Genomic DNA, 27145 nt, shown 5'->3' with positions numbered 1-27145 from the left:
CTTATAATAGACCTATCAAAATTAATAGACTTAACTTAGTCATGGTCATTAATTCAACTTAGTTGAATATCATTTAAAACTTGCTTTTGTTAACAGTAACCTCCATGCAACATGGCAGAGAGCTTTGAAACTTGAAGGGAGTGTTAAAAGGAGTTTGAGATATGGTACCATGTGATGACATTAAGGTTGCCATTGGCTGTTCAAATCAAAAGTTATCACTGGAATAGCACAACTCCAGGCATGCAGCCAAAGCAGTTCTTTAGATAACTGCTGGTATGTTTTCAAAATCTTATACTAAAATGACTAAAGAGAAACAGACCTGCACCATTCACTATCAAGTCCCAAATACTTCCCATGCCCCAGACACACAATGAATTCAGAATCCTAGCACAAGTTTAAATAAAATTTAAAAATGTTTGCATACTAACCTTTTGGGAGACTCAAAAGTGCAGGGGGATTCTCTTGAGGAGCTCTGTCAGGTTCCTGGGGAGGTACGACCATGGCAAGTGTATGCATTGGTACACGTGGAACCTGCAAAATCAACTCAGATTAAAAACTTATGTCAGTGGATTTTAAAGTAACCTGAACATTAATCCAAAGCAAGTAGGATACTCTCCTCACACCCTGTACATGCACAGCGTTAAGTGTACTGTTCAAATAAGCTTTTGTGAGCTTTTAGTATGGAACTGGATTTTCCTCCCCTCAAATTTAAGAGTTAAGCTTTTTAAGAAACCCAACAGCGTGAGAAATAGAAGAGGTAGCACACCTGAATTTTGAATCATTGTTCTTGGGAGTTTCTCTCTACTTGACTTTTACTCAAATTGTACTATTCATATTCTATATCAAATTCATATTCTATATCTATATAAAAACTTGCACCATTTATGTCAAGCTGGTAAAAGTAAACATTCATTTTCCACTGCTATAGTTAAAAGCTTTACAGCTTACCTGAGACTGATCCTGAGATGGCGGTGTGAGCTGAGACATATCTGCAGTTGGAACTGATAGAACATTGTTTGGGTAATCCAATAAATAGGAAACAACATTTGTGTGACCACCCTTCGCAGCTTCAATGAGCATAGTCGAGCCATCCTGGAATACACATTTTAAGAAGACAGATTATAGTGGTTTGTGATCTGAGTACTGTACTAACTAGGCATACACAACAAAACCAACCTTATAGTTAACACACTTTGGGAGCATTAGCCAATACAACTGACAAAAGGTATATACTGTAAAATAATAAAATGAGTTACTTGGAATACCTTAAGACGATGAGTAGGGTCTGCACCATGAGCTAGGAGCAGCTCAACAACAGCAAGATGGCCCCCAGCACATGCCAGTGACACCACTGTGTGGTCATTATTAGCTGTAGCTCGGTTAACATTGGCACCTATCGCAAAGAGATGTAATTAAAGGGAAATTTCAAGGAACAAAGTTAATGCAAAGACACCATTTGTTGGGAATGAGATTCCAAATCATTTACTTTTAAAATGAACAATAATTTGCAAGTGAAGAGGAAATTGCTTACATTTAGGTTTAAAAACATTTCACATAGTAAAAGCCAGTTTGTTATTAGCTGTATGTTAATTTTGGAATATAAATTAAATAGTTGAGTTCTAAAGGACAGTACAGCTCTGTCATAAACAGAGGAGACTCATTGAAACCAGTGCTGGCCAATTTAAATCTATTGGTTTCAATAGGCCTACTCCAAGTATGACATAGTCAGGTACCAAAATATTTAAAGGTTCACGTTCATATTTCATGTTCGCTTAAAAGAAAATGCTGGTAAACTCATTTTTCATTAAGCATTGTATACCAAATGACAGTTAACCTGAACCTGCTGCAGTTAGTCTTCAGCTACAAGAACGAGACAACCCCTGTAACACTGCCTCTGCCACAAGCGCATAACCTCAAGCAAGATACACTAAATCTCATACTCCCAAGTATGCGGGCATGGGGGTTGTAATACTTTATGGAGATATGAAAGGATTATTTTAAAAAGAAAAAGTATATGAAGCACTGAGCTTTCAAAAACACGGTCCAAGTACTGTTCTTATAAAATTGCAAAGGAAACTCCTCCCAAACATACATTTAGTACAAAACATTATATGTATAGCAAAAGGTAATGTTTGCTATAAAGCAACACATTCTTCCTAACAGCCAACTGTCAAGCAATCCTTCCTTCAGCTACTAATGTTACTATTACTACTACCAACCTTTGCTAATAAGAAATTGTACAGTGCATAGATGACCCGCTCTTGCAGCCTTCATCAGTGGTGTTCTTCCACCTTCAGATTCATGCTCCTGTTTAGAAATATTATGAAGAAAGTGAATACTGTGGGGGAAAGTAAAGAGAAGAACTAATTTGCTAATATTCTAAAGCAAGATCAGCAGGCAAGCTTAAGCTAGAACTGATGCTTTTTCAGTGAGGCAAAAGAAAGCCCCCTTCAAACTAGGTAGAGTCACAAACAGCAACGAAAAGACTGAAGTCTTAACCAAGAGCTAAACAGAACACTAAACTGTTTGGACCAAACAGAACCTGAAGATTAGGGATAAGGAAGGGGCTTTACCTGGCAAATGGACCAAAGGTGGTATACGACAATGATTTGTAAACATTTTTGATACTATAGTACAAGCTGTGCACAAAAACTTGACCTAAAAACACCAGTCATGCACTTCACCCATTGTTGTACTTGAAGCATGCAGAATACAAACAACCTTTTCCATTTTGAACACCCTTTTACATATTTAGTCCAGTTAAATAAATGATATAAAATCTTGTTCCATTGGCACATCCTGATAAATCAGCAAATAGAACCAATTAAAGAAAAGAAATACAAGGAACATGCATTGCTGGAAGGAAATCAAAGATTGAAAATTGTTATTTCTTCAAAGTGATGAAAAAACTGTGGTGTAAACAGAACAATTACAAAATTATTTACAGTGGTGCCCTGCAAGATGGAAAACCCGCTAGACGAAAGGGTTTTCCGTTTTTGAGCTGCTTCGCAAGACAAATTTCCCTATGGGCTTGCTTCGCAAGACGAAAACGTCTTGCGAGTGTTCCGATTTTTTTTCACTCCCCCCCCCTTTCTAAGCCGCTAAGCCACTAATAGCCTTTTAGCCGCTAATCCGCTAAGCCTTTAATAGCCGCTAATCCGCTAAGCCGCTAATAGGGTTGCTTCGCAAGACGAAAAAACCGCTAGACGAAGAGACTCGCGGAACGGATTATTTTCGTCTTGCGAGGCACCACTGTATTATTATTATTTATTACATTTGCATAGTACCCTCCATTCGAAGATCACAGAGCAGTTCACAACGTAAGAATCCAAGTATTAGACAAATTGTTAATCTATACTTTCACTCATGAGTTATTTTGCATTCATTCCTCTGGATAACATTTGGTCTACTCTCCCATATAGTTTGCATAGGCACTTTTCTTCTTCATTTTCAAGGAAAATAAAAAGCTCCCATTACATTCCAAAATTTTAGAGAAATATTCAAGACTTACTAAATCTGCACCAGCTTGAAGCAGAACATCTGCAACATCAGTGTGTCCATTTTCACAGGCATAGGTCAAGGCAGTGTCTCCTGTTGCAGTTGTTGCATGAACATTAGCGCCTGTGGAAGAGTGTGGAATTAGATTACTCACAATGTATTAAAAAATCTACCCAATTAACACTCAACCTAGAACAGCTCATAAAACATTTCCTTTCTCAAATGCTACTGACAGGATACCTCCATTGGAAACACCATTTAAAAAAATAAATCACTGGTGAGGTGACAGAATATTTATTTTAGGCTAGCACTCTCCGAGCAAGTCACCCCTCTGCATATCACAGGTTCCTTTGGTAACATTTCTCAGTTTCGTAAGTCTTTTGCTATTGAGTACAGGGACTGCCACTGAGAACACAAATGCTCTTGGGAAAACCAGCCAAATGAATCTGGACGCTGAAGTCTTAGGCATGTCATCCTGATGAGAGTATTAAACATGCCACAAAAATGTTGTGAATGCTACATAAGCATTTTGAATACAGTGGTGCCTCGCAAGACGAAAAGAATCCGTTCTGTGATTCTCTTCATCTAGCGGTTTTTTCGTCTTGCAAAGCAAGCCCATTGAAGGATTAGCGGATTAGCGCTATTAGCAGCTTTTAGAGGCTTTTATCGGCTTATCTGCTGATCGGATCAGCTGATAAGCGGCTTAGCAGCTTAGAAAAGGGGGGGGGAGGGAAAAAACCAGCAGGAACTCGCAAGACGTTGTCGTCTTGCGAAGCAAGCCCATAGGAAATTCGTTTTGCAAAGCACCTCCAAAACGGAAAACTCTTTCGTCTAGCGAGTTTTCCGTCTTGCGAGGCATTCGTTTTGCGGGGCACCACTGTACTAAATACTTTTACATTATTAATACTAATTTCCAATAGTTCCAGAATTATGACTATATTCTTCATTGCTCCAGAGAAACTACAATGTGACTCATGCAAGAAAGTGTTGAGGGATTACCATTTGCATCAATAAATTGGCCATACTGGTCAAAAGTGATTAGAGTCAGAGTTGAAAAACATCTGAAGGTCCACTATCTGGTTTATCTCTTCCAAAATGTAATAGCAAACATACCTGCTGCTAGTAAATACTTCACCAGCTCTAAGTGGCCCTCCTGTGCCGCTTCCATCAAAGGTGTAGAACAACCAAGTTCTATGTCAGCTCCTGCCTTAATGAGGAAGTCAGCTACTTCCGAAAACCCTCCACAGCATGCTAAAGTTAGAGCTGTCTCCTGTGTCTCTTCTGTCTGTGCGTTTATATTAGCACCTACAAAAAAAATTATTTAGGAAAAAAATCATTAGCATGTCCATTTGATATTGGTTCCCCCTCACTGGATTTTAGTGCTATTTTATAGGCCTGCATTTCTTCATATGGTTTCTGCTAATTTCTGTGTTAGCGCAGCTTCTGCATGGATAGTTTTAGTAAACTAAAAAATATGTATTCATATTTTATTTTATTTTAATTTGTGACCTGCCCAGAAGACATGGTTGATTATTGTGTGGTATGGTATACAAATATAAAAACCAAATATCAAATAAATAAATCCACTGGCTTACCACAATGGCAACAAAAGGCCCAACACCTTGAAGAAATGGTTTTAAAAGAGGTACAATAGAGCAATTTTCTCTCAACTTATCTGCCAGGTAACACATTAACTTAAGACATTTTCACACATTCCACACCCAGTTAAGCAAGGATGCCTCCCTGCAATACCTGCTTGTTGGTCTACACTTGGCTCTTCTTACGAAGGTAGCCAACAGAGCAATGTTATGGTGTGCAAGATCCTCATCCAATCTGCAAAGTATTAGCAGTAGAGGTAGGAACAAGTGGGAGAAACACAGAAGCACCAGCCAAACATTAAGCACTGGAGGCACATTTGTACTCTTCCCAAAGTGGCAGCCTAATGAGCTTTGTGGAACTGCTGCTGGCACAGATAAAGGGCAACATTCCTTAATCACATCTTCAACACTGGCTGGCTGAGCAAGTTCCTTTAAACCCCTTCTCTTGCTTTTTCCTTTAGCACAAAATGAAGGTTTCCTAAGCCAATAAACATTACATCCTGCAATAAAAGTTGCTTAGAAATTAATCAGGTTGGTTGGGAACACCATTTTTTACTCCAATTAATATTTTTATTGACCTAGTAAATTCTGAATAGGTTAGCAGCCCTAGTAATTATCCTCAATGTAAGAGGCACCAGAATCAAGACCACAATTGGCGTTTGGGGACTGGACTGGATGATTCTTGTGGTCCCTTCCAACTCTATGATACTATGAACTATGAACTACTCTGCTAGCAATATTAGTATTGAAGCCACCAAGAAAGAAGCTAGTAAAAATAATATTAATGCTCTAATTTGCAACAAATGTGTTGTCCTACCTTGAGCTAGTAATAGAGCCACCATCTCCTCGTGGCCTTCCCGAGCAGCTTCCATTAATGGAGTATAACCTTCATCATTAACTTCCTCAAGGTTTGCTCCCCTTTCTATTAACAGAGCTGCTAGCTCCACATGGCCACCACAAGCAGCAAGTGTCAGTGGAGATTCAAAGGAATCAGCAGGCATGTTCACTTGAGCACCACTATCCAGTAACAGACGAGCTACTTCCACATGCCCATCCTATTTCAGAAAGAAAGAAAGAAAGAAAGAAAGAAAGAAAGCTCAAATATTCTAGAAAGGAAATTTTCAATATCATTTGAATTATGTTAGGAATGTATGTTCACTCTTCAGTTTAAATTGCAAACAACTGAATTTACTGTGAAATCTTATTCTGATCAGCAGAGTGAAACATGCAGGAATGTCATCTTCTAGAAAACAGGGTCAAAACTTTTCTTTTTTTAAAATTTCCTTTTGCTACAGCCAGATGAGACCTTTCCACTAGTCCACAGACTGGTTATAGTAACTAAAATGTATCCAAAGGAGAACCCCACTGTGTCTAATAACAAGAGCTATGAAACAAGAACAGAAGACGCAATACAGAAGCCAACTGAGAAGGTAAAACAGAAGAGATATCAGTGGAATCAGGTTCAACTTGAATCAAGCCGTATGTGCCACTCTCCACTGACCAGAAAGCGTCCAAGTTTCCATTCTTAGTTAGTGGAGGAGTGGAGCATACAAAAGAGATGTTCAGAAGTAGTATACCTTGAAACTGAGTGGGATGACAGCTTCCAGTTACAGGAACTTCTGAAGGATCCTCCTTCTGGAGGCCACATCAGCTGATGCAAACTTGTCCACCTTGTGGAGTCTCACTAAGCTGTGTGTGTGGACCTCGAAGGCTGCTCCATATATAACTTCCAGTGGAGCAGTGGTGTGTACAGTCACATTTGGTGGCTGTCGTCCATCCGGGTCCGTCCCCCCCCCCCAAATGTGCAGCAATGCTGGGAGAAGACCAGCTGAATTTAAGAGAAGTATGCCTGCAGAACTCCTTAACCCACTACATCAGGGGTTGTCAACCTGGTCCCTACCGCCCACTAGTGGGTGTTTCAGGATTCTAGGTGGGCGGTAGGGGGTTCAACAGCAGAAGCTGAACTCCTTCCACTCAGCACTGGTGAGCGGTAAGGAAATTTTACCATCAAGAAAGATGCATTAGTGGGCGGTAGGTAGAAAAAAGTTGACCACCCCTGCACTACATGATGGTTGATTGGGAACTTTTTTGCCCTAGACCACTGCCTTCTAGGAGTTAACCCTTTCCTGTATGCTCCACTCCTCTGCTGACCAAGAATCTTCCACACCTTCTATATTCAGATGCACCTGTACTAATTGCATGGGATGAAGAGTCACAGGATATTCTGCTGGACAGAGCATGCACAAATCTAGGAGCATCTACAAGAGTTTGTTTGTCATAAATTTAGAGGAGATATTTAATTCCATGTTCACTACAGCTTGCTGGGGACAGGGAAGGGAAGCTTGGCATTGTCCTCCATTCTCAACATGGTTGCACGGATCAGCTGAAAGAATACCGCAGCACAATATATTTTGTTGATTATTTTCTGAATTCATGGGAGCTGTAGTTCAGCAACATGGAGGGCCAAAGGTTCCCCATACCTAGCTTAACGTTATATGTGAACTGAGTCACTTCATTCTCAGTTAGGCACAACCTCCCTAGAGAGGTATGCCCATCACTGCCTACTGTTAGGTAGACAGTAATAGACCATTGTTTCACTGAGCCTTTTAGAATATTTGCCCCTTTGCTGCTGCTTAATCAGCTGCTACTTACTATGCGATATGATTGTTGCTTTTATTCAAATGCTGCTAGGATGTCTTACAGCAGATCATGAAGTGTATTCTTATATACAGAATATAAAGTGTACCATTGATACAGAATATACCTAATTCTATGCAGTTTCCCAGCAGTAACTGTCCTTATACATTTTTCAAACCAGGCAGTAGGCAATCAAAGCTTTGACTACTCACTGCATCCTTATATAGCACAAGTGCTAATGGCATAATGCATAAGACTACTGCAGCATTAGACCATTCTTCTTCAGAGAGGTGGTTACTATATTTATCATCTTTTTCTGGCTATTACAAGCTACAGTTAGTTTACTGCTAGCCTAAGTTGTGATTGCAACTACTAGGCTTTTACAATTTTACCAAGCTGAAGAAAAATAGTGTTTGACTTAAAATTATATGCCATGACAAAAAATACTGGAATGCTGTTTTTAGAACATAAATGAATAGCTGTGATCTTGCATAAACATTCTTGCAATGTGTTTTCTTTAAGTAGTGAAAGAGGTAAGGCTAGGTGTGTTCAAGTTCTTCAGTTTTCTTCAACCAAAACACCATTTAATCCAATGGTTATTTTACCATGCAAGCCTCCATTAAAGCTGTGTGCATCTCATCTGTTTTGTGCTCTTGATCAGCTCCAGCTTCAAGCAGGAAACGAACCATATCTAAGTGACCTTCAAATAAAAGAGAAAAATCTGCATGTTACAAGACCTAATAATGGTTCAAACCAACTATGCTTAACGGTTTCACACCAAGCTAGTACATTAAGCCAACTTAACGTACTAACACATTGTATATTGGCATGTGGCAGCTTTTGTCAGAGGCCATTTCATTACATGCATTGAATAGTATGGTTTGTTGTAACCCGTCCTGGGACATTAGGGAAGGCATGCATGCATGCGTGCGTGCAATAAATAAATAAATAAATGCGCTACTGAGCACTCCTCCTTCCCCAACAGGCTTAGGGAAAATATGCCCTGAATGCATTGTTAATATTTGAAAAACAGGAAATCTGGAAAACTGAGGTAGTTTCTGAATTAAGATGCTGGTAGTGATATTGCCAGGTGACATTCCCCCCCCCCCAATTTTTATCCAATGACCAAACAACTTCTAAAAATGTAGAATAAACTGTTATGCAAATATATAAAATGGCTTGATCCTTCAGGCTGTACGGTTCAACTTGCTCTGGTACAGAAATTAGGTTTTTTAATCATCTCTCTCTCTCTGAACATATACAGCTTTGAACATTCCCTGTGGCACTGGGTAAAAGAATGCAGGCTTTCACAGCTCTGAACCATAATTCTAGACATATTAATCGACCTTTTCTTTCTTATTTATTTGATTTCTATACCACCCTTCATCCTAAGATCTCAGGGTGGTTCACAGAGTACATCCAGTCAGTGGCGTAGCGTGGGTTGTCAGCACCCGGGGCAAGGCAAGTAATTTGCGCCCCCTAACCCGTGGATTTGCGCCCCCTAACCCGTGGATTTGCACCCCCCAACCCTAACCCCCAGATGTTGCGCCGGTGCGGCCGGGCCCCCCTGCACCCCCCACGCTACGCCACTGCATCCAGTACTAACAAATACTAGTAAGTTCTAGCAGAGGAGGGAGAGAGAAAAAACCGTTTGGCTCTTTATTTTCCTCAGGATTTTCCCAAAACCAAAATCTGAAGGTTGAAAGTGGAAAGCCTCTCACACAATGAGAAAAGCTTTAGTATTATTTTAGTGATAAAATATTGCTACAACCAATCAAATGCTGTAAAACTTCTAGAGTGAAAATTCAAAGGTAGTAAACTCAGTTTCAATAGAACTTCTACTATGTAAAACAATTTCAGAAGTTCAGAGTACAGAAATTCTTCAAGGAATTGGTCCAAACTTGGAATCTGTTAAGCCCATGGCCTCCCCTCCTCAGCCCTGCCCTCTTACATGGCATTACATACAGTGAATTGTGGAGGGCATACTGTGCCTTTATGTTATAATTAAACACACAGTAACGCTACAAGCAGCAGATTTCTTTAGAAGGATATACAGGGATGCTCAGCTTTTCCAATGCAATCCTTCAAAATGTCCTACCTTTATAACAAGCAAGTGTAAGAGCACTTTCTTTGAATTCATTGGAATGAGTGTTTATTCCTGCACCATATTCCAGAAGTACTCTTGCAACCTCAACATGACCTGCACTGGCTGCTTCCATTAAGGGGGTATGTCCATTTTCATTATGATCTTCAATATTCGCACCTGCTTTCAACAACACTTTGACAATATCAACAAATCCCCCAGCGCAGGCATAAGTGAGTGCTGTATTTCCTAAGAGAAGAGGGGAAAACAAACCAAGGTCACTTATACCCCTGCCTTTGCAAGTTTAACTCTTTATTCATTGAGATTAAGAAATTGGTGCCGCAAAAGGATGACTACTGTTTGACGGGACTTTAAATCTGCATAATACCAAACAGAAAACACTGGTTACAAATTGACATTTTGAGCAGTTTTACATTAGTGTACTTTCAATAGTTATTTCCAATGAGCAATGATTTTAGAATATATTTCTTACTACAGAGAAATGCTTTATGAAAACTTAAAAGTTAGTGTCAAGGTATTTAATTTCTCCTAAACGTGACAGTGTCGCTGTTTTAAAATATTATAATGTTAACACTAATACTACATGAAATTAATGGACTATGCGGAACTTGACAAACTAACAGGAAGGATCCGAAACCGGCGGAACCAGAAGTTTACCGAGGACTGGAGTAAATTTACGAATTATTTGAAAAGTATTTGTGACGACCAGACGACGTTTGTAGGTTTGCAAGAAGTTCTGTGAGGAATAATATTAGAAATATTGCAAGAATGGAGAAGGAGACGTGATATGTTAAGAATATAAAGGCAATATTAAGTTAGGAAATGCGTAAGAAGTGATTAAGACGGAGGATTGTCAGAGGTGCTGATGGAAGTCCAATAAGAATGTATTTGTGATAAATTGTGTGGTATGTTTTATAATTTTGTATGTTAAAAACCAATAAAAATATTTTAAAAAACAACAACACTAATACTACTTGAACTTCTTCATTCAGGTTTATCTGAGTGATCACTTAAAAAAAATTTCACAGTGCACTACTTTTCACACATAATACTACATCCCTAAGTAAATATTTGCATCTATTTCCAGTAATAATCTATCGGCACTCAAATTATTAGTAGCTTTTCATTTCTTATTTACACTTACCTGTTGAAGACTGGGCATTGACATCAGCACAATGAACAAGCAGCAGTTTCACAATGTCCACATAGCCGCCACTGGCTGCTGCCATGAGTGGGGTTATATCTCCTTTATTTCCTCTATCTTCAACGTTTGCATGCATTGCAAGCAGTACCTGAATAAATGAAACAGAAGTTAACCTCCTATTAGTCATTACTATTCCCCTTTCTTGGTCAAATGACACCACACTCAAAGTTGGCTGGAATCTGTCTGTCTTGGAAGACAATGGAAGAGTGTGCCTTTGGGGGTGAAGACAAACTGTTGGAGAGTTACAGCACCTGCTGTGGCTGTAGAGACCCATACAGGAGAGACATGTTTTATTGCAGCTGGGGCAGATGAAGGCATTCAAAAATCATAGAGTAATAGCTCAAGAATCAAGGAATAACAGAAATGGAAGGTGTTCTACTAAACTTCATCTTTACCCAGGAATATGCTAAGAAGCCAGAAAAAAACCTGTTTGGTGGTGTTTGTTCAACTTTCTTGTTAAAGTTAAACCTTGCAGGATTAAGCCCTTCAAAAGCCACTGAATACGTGAGCAGAACATTTGCCTTGTCCTTTTAAATCAGTAGTCCATTTTATAAACATATCAATTATTTCTGGGTTCATGAGAAGTTTTAGCATTAAAGAACTGATATGACTGTGTTAAGGAAAGCATGTTTGCACTGCACCCTCTAGTTACCAGGTTAAAAATACACTTTTTAATTCTTGGATAAGTTGTAAGTTTATCTATAGGCCTCACACCTTTAGTATTTAAAGGAATGGTTTAGTACACTAGTCTTTACTCACTTGTGCCAACTCATAATACCCAGCTGAACATGCCAAGCAAAGGAGACTTTCCCCTTCTTCTGTATGTTCATTTACACTTCTTCCTTCATCCAACAGCTTCCGGACAGCATTTACATCCCCATCCGAGCATGCTTCTGCCAAACTGCGACTGGAAGATAACATTTTAAATACAATGAGCACACATGGAAGTAGCTGAAATGAATTACACAAATGGTAACTTATGATTAACTAAAAACTTATTTAGTACAATTTTCATGTTAAAGACAGCTGGCGTCCTTTACAAAATTATATTAAACAAACATGAAGAATAATTTGGCAAGCTGCTTAGGCAATGTTCTCTTGTTGTGACTGTATCTGGGAAAATGGGAGTGAGCTTTAAGGACTCCTTCCATGCAACTCACAACAGGGAAAGAGATGCCTGAACCAGGAATCTGGGAGGTTTATAATGAATGCATTCAGGATGATTTAGATAGGACTAAATTGCCACTCTGGCTGACAAAATTGAAGTATTTTACTGTAATCAACTTGAAAGGTTGTTTAGTACATTTATATAAAAAATACCAAAAATTAAAAATACACAAAGCTTCTATAAATATAAAAATAAGTATACCATAAATTGACTGTACACCACTTGGTCTTTATATAGCTATGTGGCAGTTCATAGGACAGCACTGGTAAGTCACAATTTCAAAGGCAGCTATATAAATTTCTAATATAGGTAAGAAGGATGACGGAGTCATAAGTGCACCAGATTATGTGTTTGTCTTTTTCAGAAGCTTAAATCTTAAAATTGAATAAAGGGAAGAACTAAGATTGCAGCATGGTTTTCTGAACATTTTGGCCAAACACTTTAAGAGATGCATATAGCCTTCCATATTGCTGGCTAAGCAGTAAATTTCACAGAAAATATTGTCTATCAAATTCCCAAGTCATTAAGTGAACACTGTATGAATTAAAAAAACATGATGAGAGATTAATCTCTATGCTGACTTTAGCCCAGATTATTTATCTGTATTATGAGAATTAAGGATATTTGAAGTCTACCTGCCACTTAAAAAAACAAAATCCAGCCACTGAAGGCCTAAAGTCAAATTCTTCCAAAATGCATGTTTCATCTGATGCAATGAATGTATCTAATGCAAGCAATTTCAGTATTAATGTTCAATTAGTTTTCCCTGTATAGTTTTACCAAGGACAACTATTTGAAATTTAATATTCTATGAAGTAAAACCTGACCTTCCTTCCTTCCTTTCCTATCAAGTATATAAGCCTCATCCTCTGTGCTCCATATTGCCTCAACTCACAACTATCCCATTTTTAAGTTAGCATGAAACTGTATAGATGCAACATATATGTGAATATACTTCATCAATTAATATGTGGAAATATGTCAATTTTGTCTCATGACACTACCTTATCTTGCTACTGAAGCTCTCCAACCCAATTAGAGAATCTCACCTCTGAATCGCTTTGAGGGATTAATATGGCTGAAATATTACTTTGGGTAAAGCCCAAAGTGGTCACAATTCAGTTTACATTTCTGAATCTCAAAGACAGAAGCTGATCTAGGCCTATTTATATTGCTTTATTAGATATACCAAGAGCCACTTTACCCACAATCCTCAGCTTTTCAAGTCAAATGCAGATAGAATCAAACCAGATGAACAGAAATTCAATACATACTTGTCCACTTGTCCTGCATTGTGATTGTTCTCTGCTCTCATCCGTGTCAATGCAGCAGCAGCTTCATCCAATGCACAGCTGACAGAAGAAGTCAATCTTCGGAGCACCTCGGGATCTGCGAAGGCTTTACCATCGGCAGTGGACAATTTACCAATCCCTTCAGCGAATGTGCGTTCATCAATCAGGTTAGTATGAAAACCACACAAAAAATGCAGAGACACCATTTTAAACTTCAGCCACATGCACTATTAGTTAAAGTTGTCAGCTGCAAACATGCTAGAAAATTAGAAGCTACTTTGACCCTACTATATCAGGAAGATCAAACAGAACATGGAAAAGACAAAGCTAGCTTTAGGAGTTGATAATTATTTTTGTGTCCTTAAATTCAACTCTTATGTTCCTGAACTACAAACAGAATGGGAAAATGTCAATGGCATCTGCACTTGATGCTTCAATTTTTTAAAGACGACATAATGAAAATTTAGTGAGATTATTTTTAAAAAAACTAAAGTTAAAGTTAGATGCCAATTTAAATATAAAGGACAAAACCCTTGGTATCTTGGATGTGGCTATATAAATGAATCAGTCAATAACTGATAAACTTAAGAAGTGTTCTAGATACTTCATTGTACCTTTTGCCGAAACACCATGCTAAAACAAGCATTCAAAATTCACGAGAAGGATTTTGCACTGGGCTATCGGCCACTTGCGACCAAGTGAAGATGCCTAGGCACCAGGATGGCATCTGACATCTCTACCATCTGGAGATGCATGCCTGAGGATCCTTGGATCTTGACTGCTTTCACACACTACCAACACATCCTGTGGAATTCTATCGGTTATATTTTATTGGCACAATGAATTTTAGGAACCAAAAAGTCATATTGAAAAAATACAACTTTTAAGCCGTCTGGCCCCAAAATGGCAACTAGGCATATATCTGAGTTTCTAACATAGTGTTAAACTATGTTTTTAAGAATGTTAGAAATATTATGTCAGCATTATTTTTCAAGTTATGGGAACTGATTGTGAAATTGGCTATCATTTCCTTCTAAAGTCTTTTACACACAACTTAATGGTTCTGTTTGCATATAATGCTAACTATAGTTTAGAGTTAGAGACAAGCCACTTACATGTCTCCCCTTTCCTCTAACATGGATGTGAGGAGTTTAGAAGCTTTCATTTCCAACTTAAACTAACCACAGCTTATTATGATATCTCAACCCAGACAAATTGCAGTTAGTTTTGACTATTGTTAGTGGAAGCTAACCAACTGCAAACCGTGATTTATGAAGCAAGTTTGTTTCAATAATCCACAGCTGATTAATCACCGTTTAGGATTTGGAACTAATTCTCAACTATGCTTAATCTGAAATAGAAGCAAAGGCTTCTGACAAGTCACCTCTTAATCCTGACAATGTAACAGGGTAAGAGTAAAATTCCTAGTATGTGGAGCAACCTTGACTCCTCCTTTTAGGACACAACTGGCTATGGGTTTGTGGCTAGGACAACAACGCTGAGAAGTGACAACTTTCAATTAGAGCTCCAGTTTTCCAATTAATTTCCCCCCAGAAATCCAACATTACTGCTTCTAACCAGTCTCTCTAATCCAATAATGCACCACACTGGATCTACACTGACAACTAAATAGCCATTTTCAAAAACAAAACATTTTGTAGTGATCTAGATTTCTCCCCCATCTCCATTGATTATGTGCATGAATAAATCTACTGAAGCCAGGATGTACAAAATTCAGAGCCAGCCGTTTTAGGACTGATGCTTTAGGAGCCAGGGTACAGAATGTTTTCAGTGAGGTTACACTTCCCTGAAGCAGCAGGTGTGCAGCTTCAGGGCACTTCCAGATCCAGTACTGCTCCTGAAAGCTGATGTGGTAGCTGTGCCCCAATAGTTTGATTTAATATACTAGCTGTACCCCTGCCAGGAGGATATAGAACCAATGTTAGGGCACAGGGGGCACAGAAAAATTGGGAGGTGGGAGCTATCCTCCCTTGAACATGCCACCCCCCCAATCATCTTTGCCTGGTCCTAATAGTTACCTAGTCACTTCAAGTTAGATTACTGCAATATGCCCTTAAAGGCAGCCTAGAAACTTCAACTGATGCAGAATATGGCTGCCATGATTTTGTCTAGAGACATCAGCTTAGATCAGGTTCTCAAACTGTGATCCATGGATGACTTGTGATCTGTGAACTTCATTTAGATGCTCTGTGGTATGTCCAAGTCAAATGATCATATTTCAATTTTACTTTATTTTTTATTTCTTATATTGTATTTTATTGTATTATAATTTGTATTCCATGGAATGTAAAATGTAGTACAATAAAATGCAATATAAAAAATAACAGGAATAGAAATAAAATTAAAAAGAATTCGCTATCTAGTACAGTGCATTGAAATTGCTACAAGAGGCAGGAAAATCATTAATTGGTCCACCAAGACCACCAGTAATTTTCCAATGGTCCATAGGGGAAATGTTTGGGAATCAGTAGCCTAGATTATATCTGTGTCCAATGTACCATGAAACACCTTTCATTAATACAGGTTGATGCACCAAATGATATACATCCTAGATGCTCTGGTTAAGGTTACTGGAATGCATTTTCAAAAGGGCTACCTTTACTTTTTGTCTGCATATTGCAAACTCAAATTATCACTGCTCAATTCACTGACTGCTACAACCAAGCATGAATTACTTATTCAGATACAAACTTGAATGAGAGCCTGTTTATACTCCCATTTTTCATTAATCAGTATTATCTCAAGATCCCTGAACTCATCACCACTGTGATTTGAAGCATTATTCCTGCATCACTTAGCTCAGATAATTGAGACAGTCTGTACGAGTAAAACATAGTTTTACACAGCAGCATCTGGGTAAAACCTTGTGGAGTGCATTGCCTCACTGTCTTGAATTAGGCATAAGCACTTCTAAACTCTTTTAGGCATCCCAAACGAAGTTTTAAACTGTTCAATTCTAGTAACTCAGTTGTGTTCCGAAACTCAACTTCAAGTTGTTAATGTCTGAGTACACAGCAATCTCTGTTCCTCAAGGTCAAAACTAGTGGTTCCACTACCCACAAATAAAACTACTATAAAAATGAAAAAAGAAAACTACCTGCTGCTTCCAGCAAGGCTTCTAGTCTTGCTTGCGTTTCTGGATCTACTGTTCGTAGGTCTGCTCCTTCTGCGGCACTTGACAAAAATATCTCTGATGTTGTTTTAAGCACCGGGTTATCCAGATCTTCTTGGTCCAAAATAAACGACTCAACCTGTTTCAAGACACAGAAGTTAGCTGTTACTTCTGTTTTATTTAACCATTTATTCCAAACCAGAACAAAACTGGATACATTGTGTCAAAGCTACATATTTGATAGCTACATGCATGCATTTTCGAGAACAAATGTTACTGGAGAATGAAATTTCAGAACACACACTATTAGTTGAACAAATTTACAACCATTTTCAAGAAACAGTAATTTAGACTGTACTGCAGACTAAATTTAGATCACCTATAACTGCTGAACCTGCCAACATTTGGTTCTCCCTAGACGAGAGAAACCTCTCTACTACTTCAGAGACTCTAACCATAATCGCCAACTACAGTTCACTAATCATCTACTTTGGCTTGACAGTTTCCCAGGAAAACCAGTTGGAGAAATGCAGATTTTAGGTGGCATTCATATGCACACTTATTGGGGAGAAAGTCCCACAGAGCAAGGTGGATTTTACTACCAGGTAACAATACCTAGGGTTGTACTTTTAAATTATTTTTCTTCCCTGAAAAGTAAAACTGAAAACTTCCAGAGTCTGTGGTAATAATAGTAATAATTTTATTATTTATACCCCACCCATCTGGCTGGGTTGCCCCAGGCACCCTGGGTGCTTCCAACACATATAAAAACAACCTCTCAAGCATTAAAAACATCCTGATACAGGACTGCCTTTGGATGTCTTCTAAAAGTTGCATAGTTATTTGTTGCCTAGTTATTTATCTCCTTGACATCTGATGGGAAGGTGTTCCATCTGCCTTGTTCCCTGTAACTTCACTTCTCACCAGAAGGCCCCCTGAGCTGGACCTCAGTGTCGGGGCTGAATGATGGGGGTGGAGATGCTCCTTCAGGTATACAGGGCTGGGGCAGTTTAGGGCTTTAAAGATCAGCACCAACACTTTGACTTGTGCTCAGAAACATACCGAGTAGAAGTGAAATTCATCTGTTACCAGTTTAGCAAGCACAGAATGAATATTTTCAAGTCCAGCACCATCCAATATTGAACAAGTGTAATAATTAAACTTACTCAGCAAATGAAGAACTACCAGTCTATAGAAGATTAGTTTTATCATTGAAGCTATAGCAGATTTTCCTCTAGATATTATTCTCAGCAGTCCACAGGCCTACAGCATGTAGACACAATGAGTTTAAGTAACACAAGTAAAATTTTCAGAATAAGAGGTCAAATGCCTGGTTGCATTACATTAAACCTGGGAGCAAAAGAATGGTTCCCCTTTTGCTTTTGATGCCAATTTGGGAAAAGACAGTGAACAAGATGTATCTCTTGAATGACACTATTATTTTTTTAAATCATCTTCAAATAAACACTCATTTCACCCTATGGAAAAATGTTTTTAGAGTAGGGGTGGCTAAACCTCCAGTCTGGGAGCCCAATACTGATCAAGTAAAATTTTCTCATTATTTTTTTCCAGCAGCAAGAAAAGGAATATAAAGTAACACAGACACAACACAAGATAGGTTTGGAAAAAGTTGAACCTCTCCACCCATATTTCCCAATGGGGATGCAAGTTATTTTCTCCTCTGCTGATCTGCATAGAACAGCTGAGGAGAGGGGTGACTTCTGAACACACCCAAAAGGATGGGGGGCGTGTTTTGCCAAGGGTGAGTGACCCCCCCAAAAAGTGTTAAAAACTCAGATATACAGTGGTACCTAAGGATGCGAATGGGATCCGTTCCGGAGCCCTGTTCGCATCCTGAAGCAAACATAACCCACAACTGCGTTTGCGCATGTCGCAATTCACCGCTTCCGCGCATGACGTCATTTTGACCGTCTGAGCATGAGGCGAAACCCAGAAGTAACGTGCTCCGTTACTTCCGGGTTGCTGCGGAGTGCAACCCAAAAGTGCTCAACCTGAAGCGTATTCAACCCGAGGTATGACTGTATAAGCTAGGCGCCAAATGGCACCTCAAACCTAGATTATAAATAGGCATTCTGTTGTGGTGACTGTAATCTAAACCAGTGGTTTTCAACCAGTGTGCTGTGGCACCCTAGGTGCCATGTATGTTTGGTCACCAGTGCTGTGGGCAACACTGGCCTGTCCCTCTTTCCTCCCCTCCCTCCCCTAATGCCCTCTTGCATCTCTGCCTCCCAAAGGCTTGCACAGCTATTTGTTGCAGCAGCCCCAAACTGTAGGCAAATGGTGCCTCTGGGGCTGGCCAGCGGGTGCTGGTTGCCAGGAGCTGAGGTGGCCTTGGAGTGAGTAAGTAAGCAAGCAAGCAGGCAGGCAGGCAAGGAGCCCAGCCAGCCAGTCTACCAGCCCTTTCTTTGGAATGGAGAGACAAGTGGGAGGCCAGGTAGGCAGGCGCTGGCTGCACTAACCTTTCTTGTGCTTGCTGTGTGCAAGGCCTGCCTGGGAGCTAAGTGCTCAATGCTGAAGGGAAGCCTTTCCGCTATGCAGCCCGGCAGTGCTCGCTGCTGCCAACCAAGGTAAGGTGCTGGCCTCACGTTCACCTTTGGCCAGTCTCCGCTGGGCCACTAAGGCTGGGGGCACCCTCTTCCCAGGCCCCTGTGGGGGAGTGTAAGGAGGCACCTCTCTCTGGAGTGGTAGGGGGCAGCTCAGAGACCAGGGACAGCAGCAGCGGCTGCCCAGAAGACTCCCAAGGAGAGGAGGCTGAGGGAACACTCCTCAAGGGAGGGTGTTTGAAAAAGGGAGAGAGGCTGCCAGCTCTGCAAGCAAGGGGTGACATAACTGGGCTCCTGAGTCCCACAGGGGTGCCACAGAAAGAATGTAGTTGGTCAAGGGAGCCATGGACTCAAAAAGGTTGAAAACCTCTAACACCTAGAAATATCTATGTAGTCGCAATTGAACCCGTGCCAGTAGCAAAATGTGCCTGGCGCCCAATGAATTTCAAACACTGCAAAAAAGGTTACGTCATCTGTTTTATAGTGCATCATTACAAGCATAGGTTTTCTGTTCAACCACAGATTTTCTGTTCAAAGTATTAGCAAGGATGTTTAACCAGGAGCAGTAAATAGGATTCTGCTTTTTAGTATGTTGGGTGTAGAAAATGTATTTGGGATTAGGTGTGTAAATAAGTACCATTATAGACCAAGATTTCTGCATTTAATTTTCAACTAGTTTTTAGTTTCATTTTTTATGCTGTAAACCGCCCTGTAACTTTAGATCATAGAGCAGTATATAGATTTAATACAAAAGTAAACAAACTGCATATGGATTCATACATATTAATCTAAATAGATTAACTTAAGAGAAATCCCCATCAATTTCTCTGAAATTTAATTGAAAGTTGGTGTAATTAACATTGAGTCTTAAGCCTATTTTAGTTGGAAGGATCTCCAAAATTTATGAATAAACTTGCAGTTTCAGTATGAACAATAAAGAAAGCCATACCAAAAATGTTCAGGAATAGAGCCGAGAACACCCTGATGCAGCTCAATACGCTGGTACATTTTATACTTACAAGAGTTTAAAAACTTCACTATTCTTGGCCGTGAGATGCCATGTGCTGTTGCTTTTTTAAAAACACACCTTAAAAAGGCCCAGGCTAGAAAAGTCTCCATTCCCCTAAATTCTAATCAAGGACAAATTTGTTTTTACCAACAAAAACAATTTGAAAAATTCAATTTCTGATCTCTACATAGTAAGTTTCCCATCTTCCCTTATTTGACAGGTACTTATGTAATTTGAAATCATGGGGCTGTATCCAATGCTCCCAGGAGACCCACCAAAGCCAATGGACCTTTACCAGTCATTAATTTCAATGGGATAAGCACTGGATACAACCCACAGTTCCCAGACCTTTTCCAAACCTTATTTGGCCACTGCAGATGTAACTGTAAACTAGTTATTCATTAAGACTAAAACTCTACGTATGTCTACTCAGAATTAAGTCCTATTGAATTTGTGTTATTTTGCCTAGTACAGGGGTCCTCAAACTTTTTAAACAGGGGCCAGTTCACTGTCCCTCTGACACTGTTGGGGGCCGAACTATAGTTTGAAAAAAATATGAACAAATTCCTATGCACACTGCACATATTTTATTTGTAGTGCACAAAAAACAGGAAAAACAATACAATATTTAAAATGAATGATTTTAATCAACATAAACTTATAAGTATTTCAATGGGAAGTAGGGGCCTGCTTTGGGCCTGCTCTCTCCTCAAACCACGTGAAATCTGACCCCACAAACCTGACCCCCTCCCAGGTCACCTTGCATCAGGGCAGCTGGCTTAGCAGAGCCTAAGCTACAAGATGGGGTCACTGACAGCTTGAATTTGCACAAGCCACTCTCTCTCTCTTGGCTTTAGCCATCACCTCTCCTGTCTGCAATGGGGGGTGGGGTGGGAAATAACACTGGCCTACCTTACAGGGTCGTTGTAAGGATTACATAACCATAATATCATAAGCAAAGCTGCTCCTACAGCAGTCTCCCCAGCACAGAATCCGCTCAACTCCCTCCAGTGCTTTGCAACCTACTAATAAAAAAAGGGGAACTCACCCCCCAAAACAACTGCTTTGCTGGACCCCCACCCACTTCACATAAACACCCACCTTATAAAAAGTTCAGCCCCTGTCACATCAACACATCCCATACACTCTGTCTGGACAACCGCCAGCCCCCTCCAAAAGGCGCATCCCCTTCCCACCAGTTCTGGCTCAGAAAGTGGATTCTCAACATCTTTCTCCCCCCCCCCCAAAAAAAACTAAACCCCAACACACTTCTACCTTCCCAAACCTCACCCTACAAAACTAGCATATTCATAGCCGATGGTAGGGGAGATCTCTTGGAAGCGCTATGCCAGGCATAGCTAAACTCAGCCCTCCAGATGTTTTGGGACTACAACTCCCATCATCCCTAACCACTGGTCCTGTTAGCTAGGGATGATGGGAGTTGTAGTCCCAAAACATCTGGAGGGCCGAGTTTGCCTATGCCTGCGCTATGCAATTTGCTTTGCAGCCAAAATCTTTTTTTAAAAAAAGCCAGCCACAGATCTTGAATTAAAGCCACTGCCACTTAAAAGCACCTCGTGTTTGAGACCCGCATTCTCTGACGATTTACAAAAGAAGCGCATTTTAACAAAGCCACCTCCTCCTCTTCTTGCCCGCCTTCCCCATGATCTAACCATGATCTTTGCCCAGCAAGCCCCACATGGAGTTTTTTAACTAGGATTGAGAATGAAGAAAGCCGGAGAAGAGAGAAGAGGGAGGTCAACTTCCCTGAGCTGGACTGGGCTCCGCAGGCACCTCCGCCCTATGGTGTCTGGGCCGAGTTCTTTGCTGCAGCAGCATGCTGCTGCTGGCTGAGATCCGGGGAGACCCATTAGACAGCAGCGGGTTCTGCAATTGCCGGGCGGGCTGGGTTCAGGACCCTGGTGGGCTGATGTGGCCCGCGGTTCATAGTTTGGGGCCCCTGACCTAGTACATCAACCCACATCATTAGTATACAGTGGTACCTCAAGTTACATACGCTTCAGGTTACAGACGCTTCAGGTTACAGACTCTGCTAACCCAGAAATAGTACCTTGGATTAAGAACTTTGCTTCAGGATGAGAACAGAAATTGTGCTCCGGCGGCACGGCAGCAGGCACCATTAGCTAAAGTGGTGCTTCAGGTTAAGAACAGTTTCATGTTAAGAATGGACCTCCAGAACAAATCAAGTACCGTATTTTTTGCACCATAACACTCACTTTTTTCCTCCTAGAAAGTAAGGGGAAATGTCTGTGCGTGTTATGGAGGGAATGGCTACGGATGGTGAGGGGATCTGCTGCAGTCGTGAGCAGAGGATCCATGGTTCCCCTTCCTTCCCTCCTCCGCGGCTCGCTTTGAAACAGGAAAGTGGGAGAAGAGCCGCTGAGTGGGGAGGAGAGAGGGACAGAGAGCCTGCTTCTTTAAAGGAGCAAAGCGGGAGAGGAGAGGAGCTGCTTACACGAGTGTAAGCGGCTCCTGTCCAGTTGGTTCCTTTAAAGCAAGCAGGCTCTGTCCCTCTCTCCTCCCCACTCAGCTCGCTAAATAGCATTATTAGCAGCATCCTTCTCCACACACCCCATGCGTGCTCCTTGTCCGTTGAGTGCTTTTCCTTCCCTCCCCACTTAAAACGTGGTTACAAAGCATGGATCCACATGGATCCTCAGGATTTTTGCATTGGGCTACTCCAAACTCACTGTCAGATCACATGTCTGTGGCCATAGCATGAACCACAAAAATCATACATCCACTGTTTCGTTTAGAATATTTTTTTTCTTGTTTTCCTCCTCTAAAAACTACGTGCGTGTTATGGTCTGGTGCGTGTTATAGAGCGAAAAATACGGTACTTAACCCGAGGTACCACTATAGTATAGTATAGTGGCTGAAGGTATGTAAGCCTTAATTTCCTGCCACCTGAAGATGACCCTTATCTTCCTCTGGTTGCATATTCTGCTCTGAACAACTAGATTTGGTGTTCCCTGAAGCACAAAAAAGCAACCATGTTGGTCCATTTAAAAAAAACACCTCCAAAATCCATAGTTGGGCAATATTTTTATTAGGAACAGCCAAATTGTCACAAAAAGCATTTTGTGGCAAACTTCTGAATTCTCCTGAGCCCTATCACTTTGTGTAGCAGCTGACTAAGGGTTCGTTTTCCTTCCAATTACAGTCATACCTCGGGTTAGATGTGCTTCAGGTTGAGCGTTTTCAAGTTACGCTCCGTGGTGACCCAGAAGTAACAGAGCACATTACTTCTGGGTTTTGCCGCTCGCGCAGATGCTCAAAATGACGGCACACGCATGCACAAAAGCAGCAAAACGCGATCCGCGCACCTTGAGTTTTACTCAGGATGTGAACGGGGCTCCAGAACGGATCCCAATCGCATCCAGAGGTACCACTGTAACTGTGCAACACCTTCCTCATATTCAATTAAAACACACAATGACTACAGAATTCTGCCTTCCAGACTCCATGTCGAGACCTTCCAACAAGATCATCCAAGACACCTGGGTCACACTTTCATATTGTTATGCTCATAGTCAATACACAGTTAGCATAGGCTTGAAGAAAGTAGAGATGACCAATTGGTCTTAACATGGCTAAAGGCTTAATGGTTAACATCAGGTTGTTGGTTTTTTTTAAAAAGGCAACTTGAATAGCCCTCTCCATCAACCCACTGCAATATGGGCTTCCAAGATATACACTAAATCTCTGCAGGAGTGTTGGCAACCAAAATATTCAGATCACAATACAGTCGTACCTTGGAAGTCGAACGGAATCCGTTCCGAAGTCCATTCAACTTCCAAAACGTTTGGAAACCAAAGTGTGGCTTCTGATTGGCTGCAGGAAGCTCCTGTAGCCAATCGGAAGCTGCGCTGGATGTTCGACTTCCAAAAATCTTTTGAAAACTGGAACACTCACTTCCAGTTTTCAATCATCCGGAAGCCAAAACATACAAGTTCCAAGGCATTCAGCAACCAAGGTACAACTGTACTTGAAGTTCGTAACATGTGACTACACCCTTTAGTTTCATTTGGAATTATGTCAGGAAAGAATCCTTTAACTAAATTGATTCCCTCCTTCCCAAAGGCTATTCTAGAGTGCAACCACACTGCACTAATTTCACTGGGACCACAGTAAGGTACAAGGACTTCCCGGTCAGGAGGCCTGCTACCTGGAACATGAAAATGACAAATAAACCTTAACATACTCATGCAAAACCTTTATTAGGCAAACCAAAGTGTCACAAAATAGCGCGAAAAGCTTGAAAGTTCTTCAGAACTCTTCATTAGGAAAGATGGTAAACAAATTAAGTTCTTTAAAACATTAGAGAATCATCTAATAGTTTACTATTATTGTTTAAGGATACCGGGTGTACGTAGTTTTGAGTCCCTTGCAACTATGCAATTCTATGAAGTTAAGGCTGGCATGGCAGTGACAAATATTTTATATCAATACCAAAAGCATCATCATTATGTTTTTGGTATAATCTGCCAGGTAACTCATCCTATTCATTAGAACCTAGGTTTTCAACCAATGTGCCATGGCACCCTGAGGCGACTTGAATGATGGCCAGGGATGCAGCAAGTGGTCCCATCCCCCGTCCCTCCTTTGATGGGGAAGAAAACCACATGGCTTCCAACACAAAGCTGGAAACTCCCTACTCAGACAAATGAGATGAACTTCTTTACTTTTTCATGTATGACCGTGCTATGTGAAGCCGATCACTTTCAAAAGAGTGCTGCCCAAGTGTGTACCTCTCTAGCACATCTAGATTCCAGCTGCTGATGGGGGATGAGAGGGAAGCCTGCAAGCAGGGATGGAGGGAAGCAGATGGTTCATGGGGCCAGTGTGGCAAGAGTGAGGCAATGGTTGAACCCGTCAAGGTAACTTCTTCCTGCCAGGGATGCAGCCAGTGTAAGCCCTACTTGGCAGTAGACCCATTGGTAGCTAGTGGGGCAGCCTCGACCTGCTGAGCCCAGTTCATTCTGCTCTTGAGTAGTGCTTTGCTAGGCAAAGCCTATCTTTATCCTCCTCATAATCATTACTGGGTTGCTGGCAGTGTTGAGTCCTGCTCAAGAGGAATCCCATTGAAATAGGTGGGTAATAGATGGGCAATAAACTGCAATGGAAATAATTGCTACTACTATCCAAGAGGAGACCTACTGAAATTGATGGGTATGGCTGACTCAGGGGTCACTGACCTCCAATGGGTCTTCCCTGAGTAGGAGAATACCCTTTTATATTGGGTTGTAGCCAGTGTTAATCTTACTCAGTGTCGGCCCAAGGAAATTGATGGCTATGACTGATGGTGTCCATGATTTCCAGTGAAGCCAGTTGGGGCTTAGAACACAGCAAGACAGAGCTCCTCAGCAACCTTCAAAACCAAGTAAGGATGGGGAGGGGGCATCCCAGTGATGCGCACGGTGGCCTGGAATGGAATGCACGTGTAAGTGGTGATTCCCCTGTATCCCACAGGGGAGCTGAAGAAAGAATGTGGTTGGTCAAAGGAGCTGTGGACACAAAAATGTTGAAAACCTCTACAATAGAGCAGTGTTTCCCAACCTTTTTTGGGCAAAGGCACACTTGTTTGATGAAAAAAATCTCGAGGCACACCACCATTACAGCCCCGTGACGTCAGCGCGCAGCGTCACGCCGGGAGGGACGCACGAAAGTGTAAGTTTCAATTTTTTCCCCTCCCCCTTGCCGGGGAACCTCCAAGCTTTGGGGGTGGGGGGGGAGGAGGCAGCAAAGCGAGGCAGGAAGGAGAGCGCGGCTTGGCTGGGTGAGCTTTGGCAGGGGCAGGGAATGAGAGCCGCGAGGCGGGCGCTGCGGACGGAGACGCTGCCCGCCGAGCTCGCAGGCAGCCAGGCAGGTAGACGGCGAGAGCCCCGCGCTGGGCGGCCTCTCCTCGCCGCCGCCGCCCCGCCTCTCGCCACCCGACTCGCCCGCCTCCCTCCAGGCAACATCTCGCGGCACACCAGGCAACATCTCGCGGCACACTAGTGTGCCGCGGAACAGTGGTTGGGAAACACTGCAATAGAGCAAGCAAGTCTACCTCTCATTCTAATACAAGTTAAGTACTTAATTCGTTCCGGAGGTCCGTTCTTAACCTGAAACTGTTCTTAACCTGAAGCACCACTTTAGCTAAGGGGCCTCCTGCTGCCGCCGCGCCGCAATTTCTGTTCTCATCCTGAAGCAAAGTTCTTAACCCAAGGTACTATTTCTGGGTTAGCAGAGTTTGTAACCTGAAGCGTCTGTAACCTGAAGCATATGTAACCCAAGGTACCACTGTATTAGAACAGACATGCCTAAAATACAAAATAAATTACAAAATGAATCATGGCAACAAATAAATATAAGGATATTCTAAGTATGTGCAGCTGTACTGTCACTACCTCTCTGCTTCCCCTGGTTAACAAATGGTACCTCCCCCCTTGCCCTGCTGGCCCTAAATATCATTAAGCATTACTTTGGCAGCAAAAGGTAGCCAGGATTCTCTAAGATATTTAACCAGTTGTGTTGATGTAACACTGAGATGAAGTTAGAATAGATTGAGTATTGTAACTGTTGTATGTTTTAAAGTATGGTTGTGGTTTTATTTCTTGATTTTATTGTTTTATCCTTTTGTATACCCCTTTGAAGTTTGTTTGTTTTCAATCAAGTAAGGTAAAAATTTTATGGAGTAAATAAATAAAATAATTATGTGTGCAAAAGTTCTAACAGGATTCAGCACTGGACAAGTGTAATTTCTGAGTTTTAAAGACTTGAAAAATATTCTGTAACGTTTTGGTGAAGTTTTATCAAGAGCAGGGAGACAACAATTTTGCTTTGAAACTATTATAACAATTTGATTCAAAAAGCTATCACTGTTTCAACAAATTCTGCAGTGATGATGAGGATTTCAGAAAAATACATATTTC

At 41.1% G+C, this 27145-nt stretch overlaps 1 protein-coding gene across 10 annotated transcripts in view; it reads right to left on the bottom strand.

Moving 5' to 3' along the window:
* Positions 1–27145, bottom strand: part of LOC308593654 (ankyrin repeat and KH domain-containing protein 1-like) — a 93051-nt gene that overhangs the window by 59592 nt on the left and 6314 nt on the right. For 9 of the 10 annotated variants that reach the window (XM_081206119.1, XM_081206110.1, XM_081206112.1 and 6 more), the window contains exons 2-14: positions 16620–16773; positions 13484–13640; positions 11801–11948; positions 10982–11129; positions 9832–10065; positions 8339–8433; positions 5914–6151; positions 4612–4803; positions 3512–3621; positions 2220–2307; positions 1266–1393; positions 949–1092; positions 429–531 (exon numbers count right to left, since the gene is read on the bottom strand). In XM_081206119.1, the coding sequence (XP_081062245.1) occupies positions 429–531; positions 949–1092; positions 1266–1393; positions 2220–2307; positions 3512–3621; positions 4612–4803; positions 5914–6151; positions 8339–8433; positions 9832–10065; positions 10982–11129; positions 11801–11948; positions 13484–13640; positions 16620–16773 (1939 nt within the window). The remainder of the gene's footprint in view (positions 1–428; positions 532–948; positions 1093–1265; positions 1394–2219; positions 2308–3511; positions 3622–4611; positions 4804–5913; positions 6152–8338; positions 8434–9831; positions 10066–10981; positions 11130–11800; positions 11949–13483; positions 13641–16619; positions 16774–27145) is intronic. The other variant, XM_081206115.1, reaches the window with a different exon arrangement.

Source organism: Podarcis bocagei (assembly GCF_964188305.1).
Source record: "Podarcis bocagei genome assembly, chromosome: 8".
NCBI classification, from domain to species: domain Eukaryota; kingdom Metazoa; phylum Chordata; class Lepidosauria; order Squamata; family Lacertidae; genus Podarcis; species Podarcis bocagei.
The sequence above is the reverse complement of the archived record's forward strand: the minus strand, read 5'-3'. Positions and strand labels throughout refer to the sequence as shown.